The sequence below is a fragment of the Marmota monax genome, unplaced genomic scaffold (assembly GCF_021218885.2).
Source record: "Marmota monax isolate L192 unplaced genomic scaffold, Marmota_monax_Labrador192_F-V1.1 WCK01_AAM20220418_F8-fsc00192, whole genome shotgun sequence".
NCBI classification, from domain to species: Eukaryota; Metazoa; Chordata; class Mammalia; order Rodentia; family Sciuridae; genus Marmota; species Marmota monax.
The window spans coordinates 2930659-2950689 of NW_026693786.1; the positions used below are offsets into that span (position 1 = coordinate 2930659).

Below are 20031 nucleotides of genomic sequence, written 5' to 3' on the forward strand. Positions count from 1 at the left end.
CATGCCCAAGACTAGCCTTAAAAATGTGGCAAGACACTGTCTCAAAATTAAAAAAAGATATATTTGTTTTAAATGGTCTGGTTATAACTAACTAGAAAAAGTTTTTAAAATATTTTTTAAAAGACTGGTTATGTAGATCAGTGGTAAAGTGTTTCCAGGTTCAATCCCCAGTACCAAATAAATAAATACCTACTTGCCTATGTTATTTTAGTATAAAAGCATTTCAGCACAGAACCTAGGCATTGCTTGTTTTACTAGGCTCCGTATCAAGAGTGACTATCTGAGCAAGTAAACACTATTCAGAATTTTTCTGAAAATGTCACACTTCCTAAAAACATTTAAGAAATAATAAACAAATCCCTGTCTATTGTTTTAAATACAAAGATATAAATGTCACAAGAGAGGGAAGAAATTACAAATTTTGAGTGATAGGGCAGTAATATGTAAATCAGATCTGTACTTTACATTATTACTTTTTTATTTTTTTAATTTGGGACAGGATCTCCTTAAGCTTCCAAGGCTGGCCTGGAACTTGGGATCCAGTCTCAGTCTCCCAAGTCTTAGAGATTACAGGCATGTGCCACTATGCCTGGTTCTACCTTATTACTTTTTAGTTTTCTTTACATAATACCTAAAACAAAACATTTAAATTGCAACCAAGATCACCATATTTGTGTGAGTCAAATTACAGGGAACATTAACAAATGTTTTGTTTAACCACTTTGATTTTAGCTTTATCAAACAGTTCATTTCATCTATGTACCATTACCTATAAACTCACCCAAAGGCAGAATATTCTAATGAAGACAGTGGTGAAGAATGTACCAAGAGGCAAGAAAATTAGGGTTAAAAGTTTTGTTCTAGTTATGACTGGCTGTAAAAATAATGGGGTTTTTTTAATTGATTTTATTTTATTAAATACATGACAGCGGAATGCATTACAATTCTTTTTTTTTTTTTGAATTTTTTAATATTTATTTTTTAGTTATTGGCGGACACAATATCTTTGTTTGTATGTGGTGCTGAGGATTGAACCCGGGCCGCACGCATGCCAGGCGAGCCCCTACAATTCTTATTACACATACAGAGCACAATTTTTCATATCTTTGTATATAAAGTATGTTCATGCCAATTCATGTCTTTATGCATGTACTTTGGTTTTTTTGCATTATAATTCTTATTACACATATATATATACCATAATTTTTCATATATCTGTTTGTATATAAAGTAGGTTGACACCCAATTCATGTCTTCATACATGTGCTTTGGATAATGATGTCCATCACATTCCACCATCCTTGCTAATCCCCTGCCTCCTTCCTTTCCCTCCTTCCCCTCTTCCCTATCTAGAATTCATCTATTCCTCCCATGTTACCCCTCCCTACCCCACTATGAGTCAGCCTCCTTATATCAGAGAAAACATTCAGCATTTGTTTTTTTTTGGGGGGGTTGGCTAACTTCACTTAGCACTACCTTCTCCATCGCCATCCATTTACCTGCAAATGCCATGATTTTATTCTCTTTTATTGCTTAGTAATATTCCATTATGTATATATGCCACATTTTTTATCCATTCATCCACTGAAGGGCATCTAGGTTGGCTCCACAGTTTAGCTATTGTGAATTGTGCTGCTATAAACATTGATGTGGCTGTGTCCCTGTAGTATGCTGTTTTTAAGTACTTTGGGTATAGTCCGAGGAGAGGGATACCTGGGTCAAATGGTGGTTCCATTCCCAGATTTCCGAGGAATCTCCATACCGCTTTCCATATTGGCTGCACCAATTTGCAGTCCCACCAGCAATATATGAGTGTACCTTTTTCCCCTGGGGTTTTTTGTTATTGTTTTTTGTTTGGGTTTTGGGTTTTGTAACAGAAAATGAACCCAGAGGTGCTCAGCCACTGAGTCACATTCTCAGCCCTTTTTATTCTTTATTTTGAGACAGGGTTTCACTAAATTACTGAGGGTGGCTTTGAACTTGTGATCCTCCTGCCTCAAGTCTCCTGAGCTGCTGGGATTACAGGCATGTGCCACCATGCCTGACTAAGAAAAGGGTCTTGTGCAAAGGGTATACCCTTTGCACAGTTTTAGCTCAGTTTTAGAATGTTTGCTTAGCAGGTGAAAGCCCTGGGTTCAATCTCCAACACTGCATAAGAAATTGGGGGAAGATCTTTAGAAGAGAACTGGAGTTCTCTGTAGAATGGATTTAAGAGGGCTTGGCACAATGGTATACACCTGCAGTCCCAGCAGCTCAGGAGACAGAGGCAGGAGAATCACAAGTTCAAGCCAGCCTCAGCAAATTAGTGAAGCCCTCAGCAACTCAGTGAGACCCTGTCTCAAAACAAACAATAAAAAGCGCTAGGGATGTTGCTCAGTGGTTAGGCACACCTGGGTTCGATTCCTGGTACCAAAAGGGTGAGGGGCAGAGATACAGAGAAGGGAAAATAGCATCTATTTTTGTAATTAAAACAGATAACACTAGCTCCAGTCCAGAAAAACATATCAAAAATGTTTAGAAATCAGATGTCAGAAATAAATCACAGAAACCCATCAATGGTTGGCAACATTTAGGAATACAGGTTATTTTTATCTTTTACTATTATATTTGGAATGGGAAAGGGAGGAGGAAAAAAGTATACACAAAAGCCAACTTTAGGGGCTGAGGTTGTGGCTCAGTGGAAAGCGCTTGCCTAGCATGTGTGAGGCACTAGGTTCAATCCTCAGTACCACATAAAAATAAATAAGTAAAATAAAGGTATTATGTCCATCTACAACTAAAAAATATTTTTTAAAAGCCAACTTTACCTGCCTTGAAATCCCAGCTTTTAGACATCACATTCTATTCCTGACTCAAGTACCAAAACACCTAACATTTATTATAACATATTTGTCCATATCACTCAGTTGATACTTAGGATGTGCTACTATTTGGAAGGAGGCAGTAGATGTAATTGGAGGTATATCCCTATATTCTCTAAGTACATTCCTTGTCTAAAGAAATGTTCTGGGGGGGCTGGGGATGTGGCTCAAGCGGTAGCACGCCCGCCTGGCATGCGTGCGGCCCAGGTTCGATCCTCAGCACCACATACAAACAAAGATGTTGTGTCTGCCGAAAAAAACTAAAATAAATAAAAAATAAATAAATAGAGAGAATTTAAAAAAAAAAAGAAAGAAAGAAATGTTCTGGGGCTGGGGTTGTGGCTCAGTGACAGAGCACTTGCCTCGCATTTGTGAAGCACTGGGTTCAATCCTCAGGACCATATAAAAATAAATACCAAATAAAGATATTGTGCCCATGTATAACTGAAAAAATATTTAAAAAAGAAATGTTCTGTGTTGAAAGTGCAGCTCACTGGTACAGTGCCTACTTAACATGTGTGAGGCTGGAGGTTGCATCCCTAGCACAATTAATCAAGAACAAAAGATTGTTCTATCTTTTCAGTATTTACAACTAGCATAATGTTTCCCACACAGTAGACTCACATACATCACACTCTTGGTCAAGATATCCACAGGCTTCCCATGTTTATACATAAGGATAAAGTACAAACTCCTAAGCACAGCATAGGAAGCTCTCTGCAGGGGGAACTTGTACTTTCCTTTCCAATCTTATCTTTTTTTTTTTAAGAGAGAGAGAGAGAGAGAGAGAGAGAGAGAGAGAGAGAGAGAGAGAGAGAGAGAGAGAGAGAGAGAGAATTCGTAATATTTATTTTTTAGTTTTCGGCGGACACAACATCTTTGTTGGTATGTGGTGCTGAGGATCGAACCCGGGCAGCACGCATGACAGGCGAGCGCGCTACCGCTTGAGCCACATCCCCAGCCCTCCAATCTTATCTTACTACAACTTTTAGATCAAAGAAATTCTATTTTCCTTCTCCCACAGAATTTTCTTTTACTTCTCTTATAATAAGCAAAACATTATTATAGTTATTTATTTAAACTCAGAGTACTCTCTAATGGAATGTAAGTACCTTGAAGGAGAAAACTAGTCTGAATTCATCTTTTATTTTCCATTAAGGGAAATAACAAATCAATTTGTACAGAGGAACAGTAAATGTTTATTAAGATGAGAACAGGACCAGGCATCATGATACACACCTATATTCCCAGCAATTCAAGAGGTTGAGAAAGGAGGACTACAAATTCATAAGACTGGTAATGAGCAAAAATAAAAACAACCAAATCAAAAAAAAAAAAAAAAAAAGCATCCCTAGGGCTGGGGTTGTGGCTCAGCTGTAGAGCGCTCACCTAGCATGTGTGAGTCCCTGGGTTCGATCCTCAGCCCCACGTAAAAATAAATAAATAAAATAAAGGTATTGTGTTCAACTACAACTAAAAAAATAAATACCAAAAAAAATTTTTTAAAAAAGAACATATCACTTCATACTATTCCTATGAAAATACATAATCATAAGACAAATTCAACTGACTCTGGAGGCTGAGACAGGAGGATCACAAGTTCAAGGCAAATCTGGATGACTTAGCAAAACCCTGCTTCATAATAAAATATAAAAAGGCTGAAAATGTAACTCATAAGTTGCCCCTCATTACCTTCTCCCCCCAAAAAAGGTAAAAAAAAAAAAATAGCAAAGAAAACTTCTCCAAACTAAAGAGACATGAAAATGAAATGCAATGCTATGTTCCAGAACTGGATCATCCACCAGAAATTAAGAAAAGTTTGCTTTCATTATAAAGAACATTATGAAGCAATTAGCAAATGTGAATAAGGCCTGTAGATTAGGAAATAATATTGTATCAATGCTAATTTCTAAGATTGCTAACAATATACTAGGGTACCTCAGAGAAAAGGCTTGTTGGAGAAATATATTACAATGTACTCAGGAATGAGAGGCATCATGTCTGCAATTTACTCTCAAATGATTAAGAAAGATAATAATAGGCCAGGCACTGTGGCACATGCCTTCAATCCCAGCAGCTCTGGAAGCAGAGGCAGGAGGATCTCGAGTTCAAAGCCAGCCTCAGCAACATAGTAAGGTCCTTAGCAGCTCAGCAAGACCCTGTCTCTAAATAAAATACAAAATAGGGTGGGAGATGTGGCTCAGTGGTAAAGGGTCCCTGAGTTCAATTCACAGTACCCCCCCCAAAAAATAAAGATAATAATAATACAAAATGAATGATAAAATAAATGTGAATAAATAAAGAGCATATGAGAATCTGAATTTGTCTCCTATTTCTACAAATTTTATATAAGTATGAAAGTAATAGTATTTTTTTTACTTTTTATACCTTATAAAAAGGGGATAACTCTTTTATATCCTTGTAGATATATTAGGCTTTATCACCTGAAGCTAAAGTTATTTAAAAAATTACTTAGGAAAGTTCAATAGTCCATGCCTGTAATCCCAGCGACTGAGGAGGCTGAAGCAGAAAGATTATATTTATAAAGCCATTGAGGAAAACCCTGTCTCAAAATAACAAATAAAAAAGGACTGAGTATTATCTCAGTGGTAAGAGTGCCTGTGGCACTCTTCAGGACTGAGGTATAACCCAGTGGCAGAGTCCACACTTTGTGAGTATGAGGCCTGGTTCAATCTCTAGACAAAAAAAAAAATAATAATAATAATTAAATAAATAAAATATGACACAAAGTCAGTAAGATACTGACTAGAAAATTTTATTATTTGGAGGAAGGTATTAGAGATTGAACCCAGGATTTTGCGGGGATACTGGGGAATGAACTCAGGAGGACTTGACCACTGAGTCACATCCCCACCCCTATATTGTATTTTATTTAGTGACAGGGTCTCACTGAGTTGCTTAGCACCTTGATTTTGCTGAGGCTGGCTTTGAACTCAGGATCCTCCCCTCTCAGCCTCCCAAGCAGCTGGGATTATAGTCATGCACCACCACACTGGGCTGAACTCTTTAACACTGAGCTACATCCCCAGTCCTTTCTTTATTGTATTTTATTTTTTTTTTTAGACAAGGTCTCACTAAATTACCAAGGCTGGCCTCAAAATATGATCCTCCCAGGCTGGGGTTGTGACTCAGTGGCAGAGCGCTTGCCTAGCATGCATGAGGTACTGGGTTCGATCCTCAGCACTACATAAAAATAAAATAAAGATTGTGTCCACCTAAAACTAAAAAATAAATTAAAAAAAAAAATACGATCCTCCTGCCTCAGCCTCCCAAGTCATTGGAATTATAAGTGAGTTGCCAGGATTTCAGGCATGTACCCAGTTAAGTAAGTCATTTTAAATAAATGTCTTTGATTTGTGGATAAATATTAAAATTTTTTAAGTTTATTATTTTTCACTCTACTGTCATGTATATCTAAAAAGATCATATAAGAAACATCATTTTAATAACAATTTGGGGAGAAGGACTGAATTATTAGCCAAAGTATATATTAATAAAGATTTTGAAAAGTACTATACAAGCTCCACAGAGACAATGCCCTTACTGACTTATTTGTCAATGAAGTATTTAAAACAGTTCTAGCCAGGCCCGCTGGCACACACCTTTAATCCCAGAGAGTCAGGAGGCTGAGGCAAGAGGATGGCAAGTTTAAAGCCAACCTCAGCAACTTGGCAAGACGCTGTCTCAAAATAAAAACAAAAATAGACTGTTAAGTTTCAAAAATAAATAAATATATGAATAAAAAAAAAGTTGGATATGTTGCTCAGTGCTTAAGCACCCCTGGTTTCAATCCCTCGTACAGGAAAAAAAAAAAAAAAAACATGGTTTCTGACACATGGTAATAGTAATCACTAATAATGAACATTTGAGTAATTATTATATCCTAAATTCTAATTTAACTACTTTATGCCCAGTAACTCAATCTTCACACCACCCAAGAAATATCTGTTAATTGATAACAATTAGTTTCTCAATAATGTAATAAATGGGTTCCTAAAAACTCACCATACTGGGCTGGGATTGTGGCTCAGTGGTAGAGCGCTTGCCTTGCACTTATGAAGTACTAGGTTCGATCCTCAGCACCACATAAAAATAAATAAATAAAATAAAGATATTGTGCCCATTTATAACAAAAAAAAATTCTAAAAAACTCACCATACTAAATAATGTTGTGTAACCAGTATCACAGAAATCATAAGAAAAATGGGGTTAGACATATAGCACTTAAAACTATCTGTGACACCTTTTTTTATATATTTTTTTATTGTCAACGGACCTTTACTTTATTTATTTATGTGGTGCTGAGAATCGAACCCAGTGCCTTACACACGCTAAGCCGGCACTCTACCACTGAGCCACAACCCCAGCCCTGTGACACCATTTTTAAAGAAAGAAACCTAATGAACTGGTAGAAATGGTAGCACAGTTTTACATACTATACACAAGTTAAGTGATTAAGAAATGTACATATACAACAAAAAATACAACACTTTACCTTGAAAAAAACCTGTAGTTTGCTTGTGGAAGTGGGTATCAGAAGGGTTGCAGCTAGTGAATTATTGTAAAGTGGTAGAAGGAAGGTTATCTGAAATCGGATGTAAAATTGTAACAACAAATGTAGATGGGTGTGGTTCATAACACAAGTGGTAAACTGGGGTACTTGGTAGATGTCTGAAATGTATGCATGTATCCACATGTATTTTTGTACAGCTCTGTTCAGCTGGGTGTGGTTCATCTGCCCCATTTACCTACCCAGTAATCAGCAAACTCTTTCTATAAAGGGATAAATAATAAACATTTTAGGATTGGTAGGCCATAAGGTCTCTATCACAACTATTCAACTCTGCTACTGTGGTAGAAAAGCATCCAGACAACATAAACAAACAAGAGTGGGGTGGGGGTCCAATAGAATTTTACTTTTGTAAAAAAAAATGCCATTGGTTATTAGGTCAGAGTTTACTGACCCCTGACTCTGCAGAAAAATCTTTCATAAAAAATGCAAATTGTGTCTTCTGCTCAAATTCTTCCCTGATGTCAATATTGCTGAAACAAATTAACATTTTCAGGGGCTGGAATTGTGGCTCAGTGGTAGAGTGCTTGCCTAGCATGTGTGAGGCACTGGGCTCGATTCTCAGCACCTCCTAAACAAATTAAATAAACAAAATAGGGTTATTGTGTCCAGCTACAACTAAAAAAAATTTTAAAAAAACAAATTAACATTTTCAAACCAAATATTATTGCATTTAATATAGGATGCTATCTCTCAAAAACCAAAATCTGACTAATATAAATCAAATAAGCAAAATAATTAATCCTAAATCCAATAGTACTCAAAAATAAGTTATTTTATTTTGGATTCTTTTTCTTTTTGCAGTGCTGGCCATCAAACCCACAGTCTTACACTGGACTACACCCTGAGGCCTACTGTGAATTTTACAATTCAAATATTGCCCAATAGTCAACTGACTACTTCAATTTACCAAATAAAAACAACTAAGGTCAAACAACTTTGATCATAGTTATTCAAAACCTGTGTGTTAAATTCACACAATTTAAAAGATAATGCTTTTAACAGTTGGTCTGTTTTGAACCGCAGACCTTGCCCATGCCAGGCAAACACCTTTACCTCTCAGTCACATCCCCAGCCCATTGTTTTTGGAGAAGGGGAACCGGGAATTGAACACTACTGAGCCATATCACCAGTCCTATCTTGTATTTTATTTAGAGACAGGGTCTCACTGAGTTGCTTAGTGCCTCACTGTTGCTGAGGCTCGCTTTGAACTCTTTCTTTTTTTTTTTTTTTTATATTTATTTTTTAGTTCTCGGCGGACACAACATCTTTGTTTGTATGTGGTGCTGAGGATCGAACCCGGGCCGCACACATGCCAGGCAAGCGCACTACAGCTTGAGCCACATCCCCAGCCCTGGCTTTGAACTCTTGATCCTCCTGCCTCAGCCTCCCAAACTGCTGGGATTACAGGCTATGTGCCACCATGCTGGCCCTAGCCCATTTTTTTTAAGACAAGGTTTCCCTATTTTGCCCAGGCTGGCAGCCTCAGACTAGAGATCCTTGCCTTAATTTCCAAGTAGCTACTGCTGGGATTATCAGCATGCACCACAGTGTCCGGCTACTTTTTTTTAAGTATTTTTTTAGTTGTAGATAGACACAATATCTTTATTTTTTTATATATTTTTATGTGGTGCTGAGGATTGTACCCAGTGCCTCACACATGCTAGGCAAGCACTCTACCACTGGCTACAACCCCAGCCCGTCCAGTTACTCTTAACAATTCTGAACTAAAATTATCAGGCTCATTCACAGGGCACAGGTAGTTTTTATAAAAATATCAAGACACAAAAGCTAACAAACAAACTGCATGATAGTTATACAATGTTCCTCCACGAGTTGAGTTAAAAAATTCTAAGATGACCTTGCAAAAAATGCTAATATATACAATATTCTTTGTTCAAACTGCTACCCCTCACATTTGGAATCCTCCCATAGTCTTCTTGGTCAAAATTGAACCCATCCTCCAAGGGCCAGACTCAAATACTACATCTCTAATATTTTCTTGATTACCATCAGAAATATCTTCCTTGGCTGGAAGCAGAGCTCAGTGGTAGAATATGTGCCTAGCATGCATGCCCAAGGCCCTGGGTTCTATCCCCATCACCCCACACACACACACACACAAAGGGGGGGGGGGAGAATAAATAAATATAAATAAATGTCTTTTTTCCTGCTCTGAACTCCCACAGCAAACTTACTTTTTACCTCATGTACTATTTATCATTTCATACCATGCTCCAAAATTATTTGTGTATGTCTCATTTCCTCTGCAATGTGGAAAATAAAACTAATTCTTTTAGCCATAGTAATTTACCTGGACTGCCCTCTCATAGCCAAAACTTAATTGCTAACTTGTGGGAGGCCAACCTTACGGGTGACTGAGTTACACTCCCCAGCTGGGTGCTGAGGCACTCAGTCACAGAAATGGGTGTGTTTTGCTACAGCCCCATGGGTGAAGCTATGCTTACCTGTTCCTTTGTAATATAACCCCTTGCCCTGTTTAGGATAGAATCTTCCATGGAAGTGCCTTGTGTGTGGCCTACCCAGGTGTCAGTCAACCTGCTGACAGTGGACATCATGAAGATAGACTCAGCCCCCTGAAACCTGACCCCTTGCCTCATTTGAATAGCTTCTCCTCAATAAAAGGGGTCAACACGTGCTCTCCCTCGCTCTCTTTCTGCAGACCCTTAAGGTCAGAGGAGCCGTCACAGCAACCCCAAAGAAAAAGGTATTTGTGTCTCTTGTGTGGTTATTTCGTGCAGCCCAGTTAGCCCAGTTTAACTAGAGTGACCCCTGAGCCTTTTAGTCACGACAACAGAAACCCGGCAATTTTGCTCCTCTGACCTTAAGGGTCCACAGAAAGAGAGAGAGAAAGAGCACGTGCTGACCCTTTATTGAGGAGAAGCTATTCAAATGAGGCAAGGGGTCAGGTTTCAGGGGGCTGAGTCTTATCTTCATGATGTCCACTGTCAGCAGGTTGACTGACACCTGGGTAGGCCACACCCAAGGGCACAGTAAGAGGAGGGGACACACACAAGGCACTTCCATGGAAGATTCTATCCTAAACAGGGCAAGGGGTTATGTTACAAAGGAACAGGTGAGCATAGCTTCACCCATGGGGCAAGACACACCCATTTCTGTGACTGAGCGCCTCAGCACCCAGCTGGGGAGTGTAACTCAGTCACCTGTAAGGTTGGCCTCCCACACTAACTCATTCAAGACTCAATACAGAACTGGCAAGATAGTGCACGCCTCATGTCCCAGCACTTCTGAGGTTGAGGCAGGAGGATCCCTTGAGTCCAGGAACTTGAGACCAGCCTAGACAGCATAGCCAAAAAGATTCATATGGTTACCATATTCTCTGCAAAACTTTCCTAGACATCCTCCAAACCAGGTTTTCCTTCATTTATTTTTTTCCCTTGTGGGGGGAGGGTACTGAGGACTGAACTCATGGGCACATTACCATTAAGCTATATCCTCAGTCTTTTTTTACTCTGAGAAAGGATCTCACTAAACTGCTGAAGCTGGCCTCAAATTCATTATCTTCCTGCCTTAGCCTTCCTTGTCACTGGGATTACAGGAGTGCTCCATTGCATCATGCTCCTTCATTCCTTATCCTTAGCATAGCTAATATATTTTCAGGTTAGGACTGCTCTGTAACTGTTTATTTTCTTTCTTTCTGTTTCTTTCTCTCAAGAATACCTTTAGAAAGGGGGAAGGAATTCCATGAAAATAGAAAAGTGATTAGTGGAGTAAAGGAAGGGATTGAGGGGGTTGAAGGAGGGACAGGAAAAGGGAAGAATGGTAGAACAGATCTCACCAAACCTTCCTATGAACATATATACATATAACAATGATTTTCACCTTTACATATACCCATAATGCACTAATTTTTTTTTAAAAAGAGCTATAAATAGAAGTAAGATCTGTAAGCAGATGAAAGTAAACATGGGGAGGGAGGAGAGGCAAAGAGGAAGTACTAAGGACTGACCTGGAGCAAATTTGATTCCATGCTTGTATAATTACATCAAAATAAATACCAATATTATATATAACTAAAATGAACTAATAAAAAAGAATACCTTTGGAGGGCAGCAATTTTTTGTGTGCAATAATGAGGATTGAACCCAGGGTTGCTATACCACTGAACTGCACTCCCAGCCATTTTTATTTTTTGAGACAAGATCTCCCTAAGTTGCCTGGACTAACACAGAAATTGCAACCCTCCTGCCTCAGCCTCCCTGAGTTGCGAGGATTACAGATTTGGACTATTGTGCCCAGCAGAGGGCAGGAATTTTTATTATTCTAGTACAGTATGGAACTTTACCTCTTGTTGATACTCAAGTCATTCAACTATTGGAGCAACTAATAAAACAAAATATGGAGTATATGATATTGGTATAACAGCATTATTGCCATATCAATAATTTCTTAAATGTTGCACGGGACAGTTAACAAAAGACCTGAGCTATAGATACCAGGAATGTCTATTTTAAGCCAAAACTGCGGGGCTGAGGATGTGGCTCAAGCGGTAGCGCGCTCGCCTGGCATGCGTGTAGCCCGGGTTCAATCCTCAGCACCACATACAAACAAGATGTTGTGTCCGCCAAAAAATAAATAAATAAATATTAAAATCCTCTCTCTCTCTCTCTCTCTAAAAAAAAAAGCCAAAACTGCAAATGTCTCAGAAAAAGGATATGAAACAGTGGCTACAGGGCAAAATTCAAAGAACCCTTTTCCAGGGCAAAAAGAAAAATCGGCTAGTGCTAATATTGTTCTTTTCAGAAGGACCATCTTCAATCATAAAATGGACAGAAATATACTAGATGTAGTAACCTTTCAAAACAGAACACATTCCTGTTGGATGTGGTGGCACATGTCTATAATCCCAGCAACTCAGGAGGCTGAGGGAGGAGGATCACAAATTCCAGGCCAGCCTCAGCAACTTAGCCAGAGCTCATCTCAAAATAAAAAATTAGAAGGGATTGGGGTGTAGCTCAGTCACAAAGCACCTCTGGGTTCAATCTCCAGTACCACCACCAAACAACATGTTCCCAAGCTATAATCAACAAAATTTCCAGCAAAAATGTTTTCCTTCCCAGTAAATGTTTGTTCAAGTTTATGTTCATGACACTATGGCACATATTAGCAATAAAACACCAGTATCCTAACCATATAAGAGTCTTTGTTTGTTTTTACTCACTTTTTTGTTTGTTTGCTTGTTTTTGTACTGAGGATTGAAGCCAGGGATGCCTTACCACTGAGCTGAATCCCCAGTCATTTTTTATTTTGAGACAGGGTCTCACTAAGTTGCAGAAGGTCTGCTTAAGTTGCTAAGACTGACCTCTAACTCGGGATCCTCCAGCCTCAGCCTCCAGAATTGCTGTGATTACAGGCATGTGCCACTGTGCCACTGTGAGCCAATCATCAGCTGGCAGCTAGAAGTTTGCTGGCAGCTGGAAGTTTGCTGGGGCCCCTTCGGCTGTGGCTCTCAACACCACTGCACCGAACTACTGACCATGTAAGTCTTAAGACAAAAAAAAGAGAACATATATTAAATAAATTTTCTCATAATCAAAACTTTTCTACATGCTGCCCAAAAAGCAGATAAAATGAAAAATGATCAACATCCACATAATGAGAGTTAATTTTTAAAAATAACTCTATGGAGCCGGGGATGGTGGTGCATGCCTATAATCCCAGTGGTTTGGAAGGCTGAGGCAGAAGGATTACAAATTCAAGGTCAGCCTCAGCTACTTAGCAAGGCCCTAAGAAATTTACAAAGACCCATCTTGAAATAAAAAAAAACAAAAAGGGTTGGGGATGTGACTCAGTGGTAAGCACCCCTGGGTTCATTCCCTGATGCCAAAAAATAAATTTAAAAAAGGGCTGCTGAGGGGCTGGGGATGTGGCTCAAGTGGTTGCACGCTCGCCTGGCATGCATGTGGCCTGGGTTCGATCCTCTGCACCACATACAAAACAAAGATGTTGCGTCCGCTGAAAACTAAAAAATAAATATTAAAATTCCCGCCCCCCCCCTTCAAAAAAAAGGGGGAGGGCTGCTGATGTGGCTCAGTGGTATAGCAACCTGGGTTCAATCCCTGGTACCAAAATAATAACAACAACAACTGTATGGAACAACTGGTATAAACTCACTCTGCAAATGACAAGGCAGACACCTGGGAAAGATACATGATTTGTCTAAGATCATACAATTATTTATGGGACAGAGCTAAGGCTACAAGATTTGACTCAGTTTGTTCAGTGTTCATTCCTCTATACTAGAACTTCTTTATACTGAAAAAAAAATCCAAAGAATGTTAGTTTACTGACATTTAAGAACTGTTCTATTGGGGCTAGAAATATAGCTCCAGTGGTACAGTGCTTCCCTAGCATCATGAGGCCCTGGGCTCAAACCCCAGCACAAGCCACCCAAACAAAGAACTGTTGTTATAACCATGTTACCTCCAGGAAAACACCTGCAGGCATTATGGATATCTGTTAAACTTGTTGCCTTTCACAGAGGGGGAAATGAAAGTTAAACATCTTGCATGTCAGCTATCAAGCAGATCACAGGACAAGCATTAGGAAACATATATACAGAGATATTATTTAGACACTCCTTTTACTGTATTATTATATTCAACATTGCTAAAGAAAGATCTATGCATCCTTTTTCATTGACTTAAACAATGTGAAGTGCTTCTGACAATGTCAAACAGATCATTCAAGGTTTGGAGGAAAGCATTTCGTATCAACCTAAAGCCCAAGTTTAGACTCCAAATGTAAAATAGCCACATAAATACAATTTCTTATTTAAAAAGTTATATCACACATCTATATAAAAATTCCTTTTAAGTATGACATTTATCTTACCTATAAAGAACATGTATAACTGAAAGCTCAAAACTAATTACATTGAGGGCTGACAATAATAAGAACTAATCAAAATTAGGGTCACAAATTTTTTTTTCCTCCTTTGTACTGGAGATTGAACTCAGAGTTACTTGACAACTGAGCCACATCCCCAGCCCTTTTTTGTATTTTATTTAGAGACAGGGTCTCACTGAGTTTCTTAGGACCCCGCTAAATTGCTGAGGCTGGCTTTGGACTCACAATCTTCCTGCCTCAGCCTCCCAAGCAGCTGAACCACTGGGATTACAGACATGGGCACAGGACAAATGTCCTTCTTTTCACCCTAACCCATAACATAACCAACAAATTAATATTTAAATGATTCCAAAATCCTTTAGGAAATTTACATTTCTGGGCTGGGGATGTAGCTTACTAGAAGAGAGCTTACCTAAAAAGTGTAAAGCCTTGGGTTCAAACCACAGTACCACAAAGAAATATTTAAAATTGCGTTTCTTCCCCCTCCACAAAGCAGAAGTGCAAATAATTGACATATAACATTTTTCAAAAATTAGGCTACCATCTTAACAGACTTGAAGACATTCATCATTTCTCAAATTGGATAACCGCTGCCTTTTTAAAGACCAATAACAAGTTTTACTGACATTTAAGAACTCCCTTTTCAACTCCCTTTTTGTAAGATTAAAATGACAAATTCCATGGGCTGGGGTTGTGGCTCAGTGGTAGAGCACTATCACCTGCGAGGTCCTGGGTTCGATCCTTAGCACCATATAAAAATAAATTAATTAATTAAATAAAGACATTTTTTAAATGACAAATTCCATCAAATTTCATAATATCAAGTTCTTTACATGTAAGTACCCGTTAAGTTATAAATCAGATATTCATCTTTCATAATGTCAAAAACTGGAGAAAACAAACCAATCTTATTTAAAACACAAAACCAAAAAAACTTAAAAGAAAAACAAAACCTTTAAAGATTGAAAGCCAGATGTGAAGCAGTGCACCAGTAATCCCAGCTACTTTCAAGGCTGAGGTGGGAGGATCCCAAATTCAGGCCAGCTTGGGCAACTTAAGGAGAGCCTGCCTTAAAAAAAATAAAAGGGCTGACAACATAGCTCAGTTGCAGAACACTTGCCTTGCATGTGCAAGGCCCTAGGTTCAATTCCCAGTACCACCAAAAAAGGTGGGGCGGGGGCTTTAAAGAGTGAACCAGAGATTATTCCATGTATGGTTTAGCCAGGTCACGGGTTAATTTTCCTTCCTCTTGCCTTTTGGCCATTTTTCCAACACAGAATTCTGGAACATTTCTTTTCTTTTTTTTTTTTTTTTTAATAAACAAAAGTAAAAATTTGGGCACAATTGTGCACAACTGTAAGCCTGGCAACTCAGGAGGACTGCAAATTCAAGGTCAGCCTCAGCAATTTAGCAAGGCCCCTAAGCAACTTAGTGAGACCTCCTCTCAAATTTTTTCAACAGGGCTAGGGATGTGGCTCAATGGCAAAGCACCCCTGGGCTAAATCCTCAATACCAACAAAAGAAATCAGAACTACTGGGAGTGTTGGTGGATGCCTGGAATTCCAGTTACTTGGAAGGCTAAGGGGAGAGAATCACAAGTTCAAAGTCAACCTGGGCAACCTGATGAGAACCTACAGAGCACCTACAAGCATGCACAAAGCCCTGGGTTCAATTCCCAGTACTTTTTTTTTTTTTTTTTTAAAGAACTAGTCTTTGTTTCCAACTTTTCAGTGCTCAACAGAAAATCTAAAGATGAAAAATCTGGAACTATGGTGTAAAATCTAATTAATGATAATGCATAGAACTGCTCAAATTCTTTCTGTCTCACATAAGAGAATCAACCATTCTTTGGTATTGTGGGCTTAATTTTCAAGCATTACCTGTCAGATTCTCCTTTAACTATCATTAAAAGCTTGAAGATGAGACTTCACCTGAGAAAGTTCTTCTCAACATCCACTTGAAGCTCTTGCACAGTAAATAATTAGGGCAGGTAAAATGTTTTAATTAATTCTCTACCATTATATATGTAGTTCCTTACAAGAGGTTTTTCACATCGTTTTTTTAAAAAGACATTTAGCCTTTTTAAAAATATTTTTTAGTTGTTGACAGACCTTTATTTTATTTATGTATTTATATATGGTGCTGCGAATTGAACCCAGTGCTTCACACATGCCTGGCAAGTGCACTACCACTGAGCCACAGCTCCTTCACATAGTTTTAAGACACTCCTCAAATTAAATGTTTCATTAGCTCACTATATCATACATCTGGACACAAAATGTGTATCATTATAAACAGCTAGAAAATCATAAACCCATAACAAATGACCATGACCAAGCTAACACAAACTACTTCTATCATAATAGTTGGGCTAAATTAAAATGGTCATGCCAGGCATGGTGGTGCATGCCTGTAACCCCAGCAACCTGGGGGCTGAGGCAGGAGGATCTCAAATTCCAGGCCAGCCTCAGCAACTTAGCAAGGCCCTAAACAACTTAGCAAGACCCTGTCTCAAAATAAAAATTAAAAGGGATAGGGATGTGGCTGAGTATTAAAGCACTTCTGGATTCAATTCCCAGTACCAAAAACTAAAACGAAGGAGTTCAAGGAGGCATTAATGCCTTGTGGTTAAGAACACAAGCTCTAATGTACAAAATCAGATCAAAAGAGAACACAAATTTGGGAGTCAACACTGGGTTCAATTCCAGCTCTATCAATTACAAGCTGAATAATTTCAGTCAAATTATTTTATTTCTCTATGCCTCAGTTTCCTCTTCATTTGTAAAATGGGGGAAATCAAGTAGTACCCTATGGGACATTTTGAGGATTAATCAAAATTACACAGATAAAGCCAGGCGTGGTGGCATACACCTGTAATCCCAGCATCTCCAGAGGCTGAAGCAGGAGGATTGCAAATTCAAAGCCAGCCTCAGCAACTTAGCAAGGCCCTCAACAGCTCAGCAAACCCTGTCTCTAAATAAAATACAAAAAAAGGGTGGGGAATGTGGCTGAATGGTTAAGTGCCCAGGGTTCAATACCTGGTACCAAAAAAAAATTATTACAGGTCAAAGAGAACAATGAGAACTCAATTTTTGTTATGAATATTACTCTAATCACCAGAATATCTACAAAAATTCAAGACCAGTAAGAAAAATTGGCATTGGCACAACATTAGACTATTCAGAAATCCTATACACAAAAAAGGTTGTAGCTCAGTGGTAGACCACTTGCCTAGCACATGTGAGGCACTGAGTTCGATCCTCAGCACTACATAAATAAATAAAATAAAGGTATTGTGTCCATCAATAACTAAAAATATTTTTTTAAAGAAAGGGAAAGGGAACTGGGTGTAGTAGCACACCCCTGTAGTCCCAGAAAAGGAAACAAATGGGAAAAAAAAAAAATACGAGTTCAACCTATGGTGGGTTTTTTTTTTTTTTTTGGGGGGGGGGCGGTGTTTCTTCTCTTCTTTTGAGACAGGATCTCAAGTTCCCCAGCCTTGTCTAGAATTCCTGTACTCAAAAGATCCTCCCACCTAACCCTCTAGGGAGCTGGGACTACAGTCCCATGCACAGATACAACCTATTGTTTTAAATGTAGACTTTATGAGACTTAATAAAATCTAGAAGTCCTGTTAAACTGTAAGGTACCTGCTTATGAATATGAATGCCTATCAGCAGTTTGTCAACAATTTGTACCATATATCTCTTAGGAGTCCAATAACCCATAAATAGTTTCTTATACTTGAGTCAATTCAGAAATCAAGGCCACAATCTTTACACAACTAATGATCTATAATCTAAGAACTAAAGTGCATTCTCCCCTAGGTCAGGAAAACATCATCATCCATCTACTCCTTATTAATGCAAAAAAAAACAGGCATAAGTAGTACCGGCTGATTCTCAAATTCTACAATTTAGCTGAAGTGCTCTGAAAACCTATGCCATTCTCATAGTTACTCAAAGGCACATTTTGCAAACTAGGAATGCAATTCTGATCCATGCTCCCAGTAATTCTACTTTGCCACTAGGCACGAAGGATGCATAACCAGCAGAAAAATTAGCTATCAATTAGTAGGATGTAAAGTCAAATATAAAACTACCTGAAAAGCAATCCAGCCACCTAGATAAAAGTGATATACATTTCATATTAACTACCCAAATTTTAGACACAGTCAATAGGCAAACCAGAAACACGCGTGAAAAATAGCGTCAACCTAATAAACGTGCTTGAGAGGCGGCCTGCCAGACACAACTATGCTTGCAATAAATCTTACTTTTCATGAACCCACGTTCATCCCTCATGGAATAAATAAATAAAAACAGGATCTAATTACCTTTACTCGAAATCTGCCCATAAAGTTGGGGAAACACTTGATGTCCCATTAAAGCTGGACTTCCCAAAAAGTGGTATATTGGGATCCTCTGGAAGCAAAATCCTGCGTTAGTATGTCCCCCCACCCCCACAAACTAGGATAAATCCGAGAATACCCTTCACGATATGAAGTAGAAAAGGAATCTAAATACCTGGCAAGACACCCCACCCGCCCCCCCGACAAAAAAATGCCTCCAATATCTACAAAAAACAAAAACCCGGAGAGCCCCAGTACTTCCCGTCACCAGCAGTCTAAACGCCAGTAAGCAGTCCCAGGATCTCACAGCCCGCCCGCCCTTCCCCCCTCTTTTCACCCTCCCCCCTCTTTTCACCCTGCCCCCCTCTTTTCACCCTCCCCCCCTTCTTCCCCATGCAGTTTCTAGGCCCAAAGATTAGGAAGAATGACCGGGATACCAAAGACCGCCTCCGAATTTGGATTCTCAACCCCACAGACACCAAAACAAAAAAGTGGAGGCCAACCGAGCTTTGCAGGTTACAGAAGGTTGGAAGAAGCTCCCAACACCACAGGCCGCGCCCCCGCCCCCACCCCCGATAAGAGCCTTCCTACGAAATGCCGAAACCCTACACACCTAAAGAGAAAATGATGCCTCCCTTTCCGCTAAACAACGCACAAGCCCAACCCACCAAGGGAAAGTCTTCCCAAACACCCGACTCAGATGGTGCTCAGGCCCGCATCGCTGGGGCCCTCGGGAAGGGGGTACATTTTACCTCATGGGCTCAGCAGTCATGTTTTCGCTTGATCGCCGCCTCGGCTTCTGTAGTCCTTTGGCGCCACTACGGTTCCTGCGCCAGATTACGATAAAAATGCCCTGGAATCTTAGTAGTCACTGTCACCGGTGCTGGATCCTCCCCACTGCTCAAAGGCCGCTACCACTGCGACCGCCGCAGGAGCCGCGGAAACAAAGCGACGCCGCCGCAGCCGCCATTTTGTTGGGCAGAGGCTCAGGCAGGAGAATTGGCGCGTCCTCCCTCTTCCTCTTTCCGTCATCCATTGGCTACCTCCGCACCAGCTCAGAGTCTTATTGGCTGTGTAAATTCACCTTCTTTGGGGGCCTGTTGCTAAGGCGGTCCACGTCATTTGATCCCCTCCACCTTTTTAGCAGGGGGTCTGTTTCAGTCCTAGTTGACCTGAAAGTGATAGTGACGTATTTTGACTTTTTTTTCTGAAAATGCTCTGTTGGTCCATTTTCTTTTCTTTGACATAACTGATGAAACAACAGCAAGTTACGTTTATTGAGTACCAAATGCCGTTCACTATATTAATCCTTTATCTGGATTATCTCACATAATCCT

General features: G+C 39.4%; 1 protein-coding gene across 10 annotated transcripts in view; it reads right to left on the reverse strand.

The window, feature by feature from the left end:
- Atrx (ATRX chromatin remodeler) overlaps positions 1 to 19699 on the reverse strand; it is a 231630-nt gene extending 211931 nt beyond the window's left edge. For 4 of the 10 annotated variants that reach the window (XM_058584907.1, XM_058584906.1, XM_058584903.1 and 1 more), the window contains exons 1-2: positions 19447 to 19698; positions 18680 to 18767 (exon numbers count right to left, since the gene is read on the reverse strand). In XM_058584907.1, the coding sequence (XP_058440890.1) occupies positions 18680 to 18728 (49 nt within the window). In that variant the 5' untranslated portion in view covers positions 18729 to 18767; positions 19447 to 19698. Of the gene's footprint in view, positions 1 to 18679; positions 18768 to 19446 lie in introns of those variants that run through there. The other 6 variants (XM_058584910.1, XM_046462149.2, XM_058584909.1 and 3 more) reach the window with 3 other exon arrangements.
- Positions 19700 to 20031: the final 332 nt, after the last annotated feature.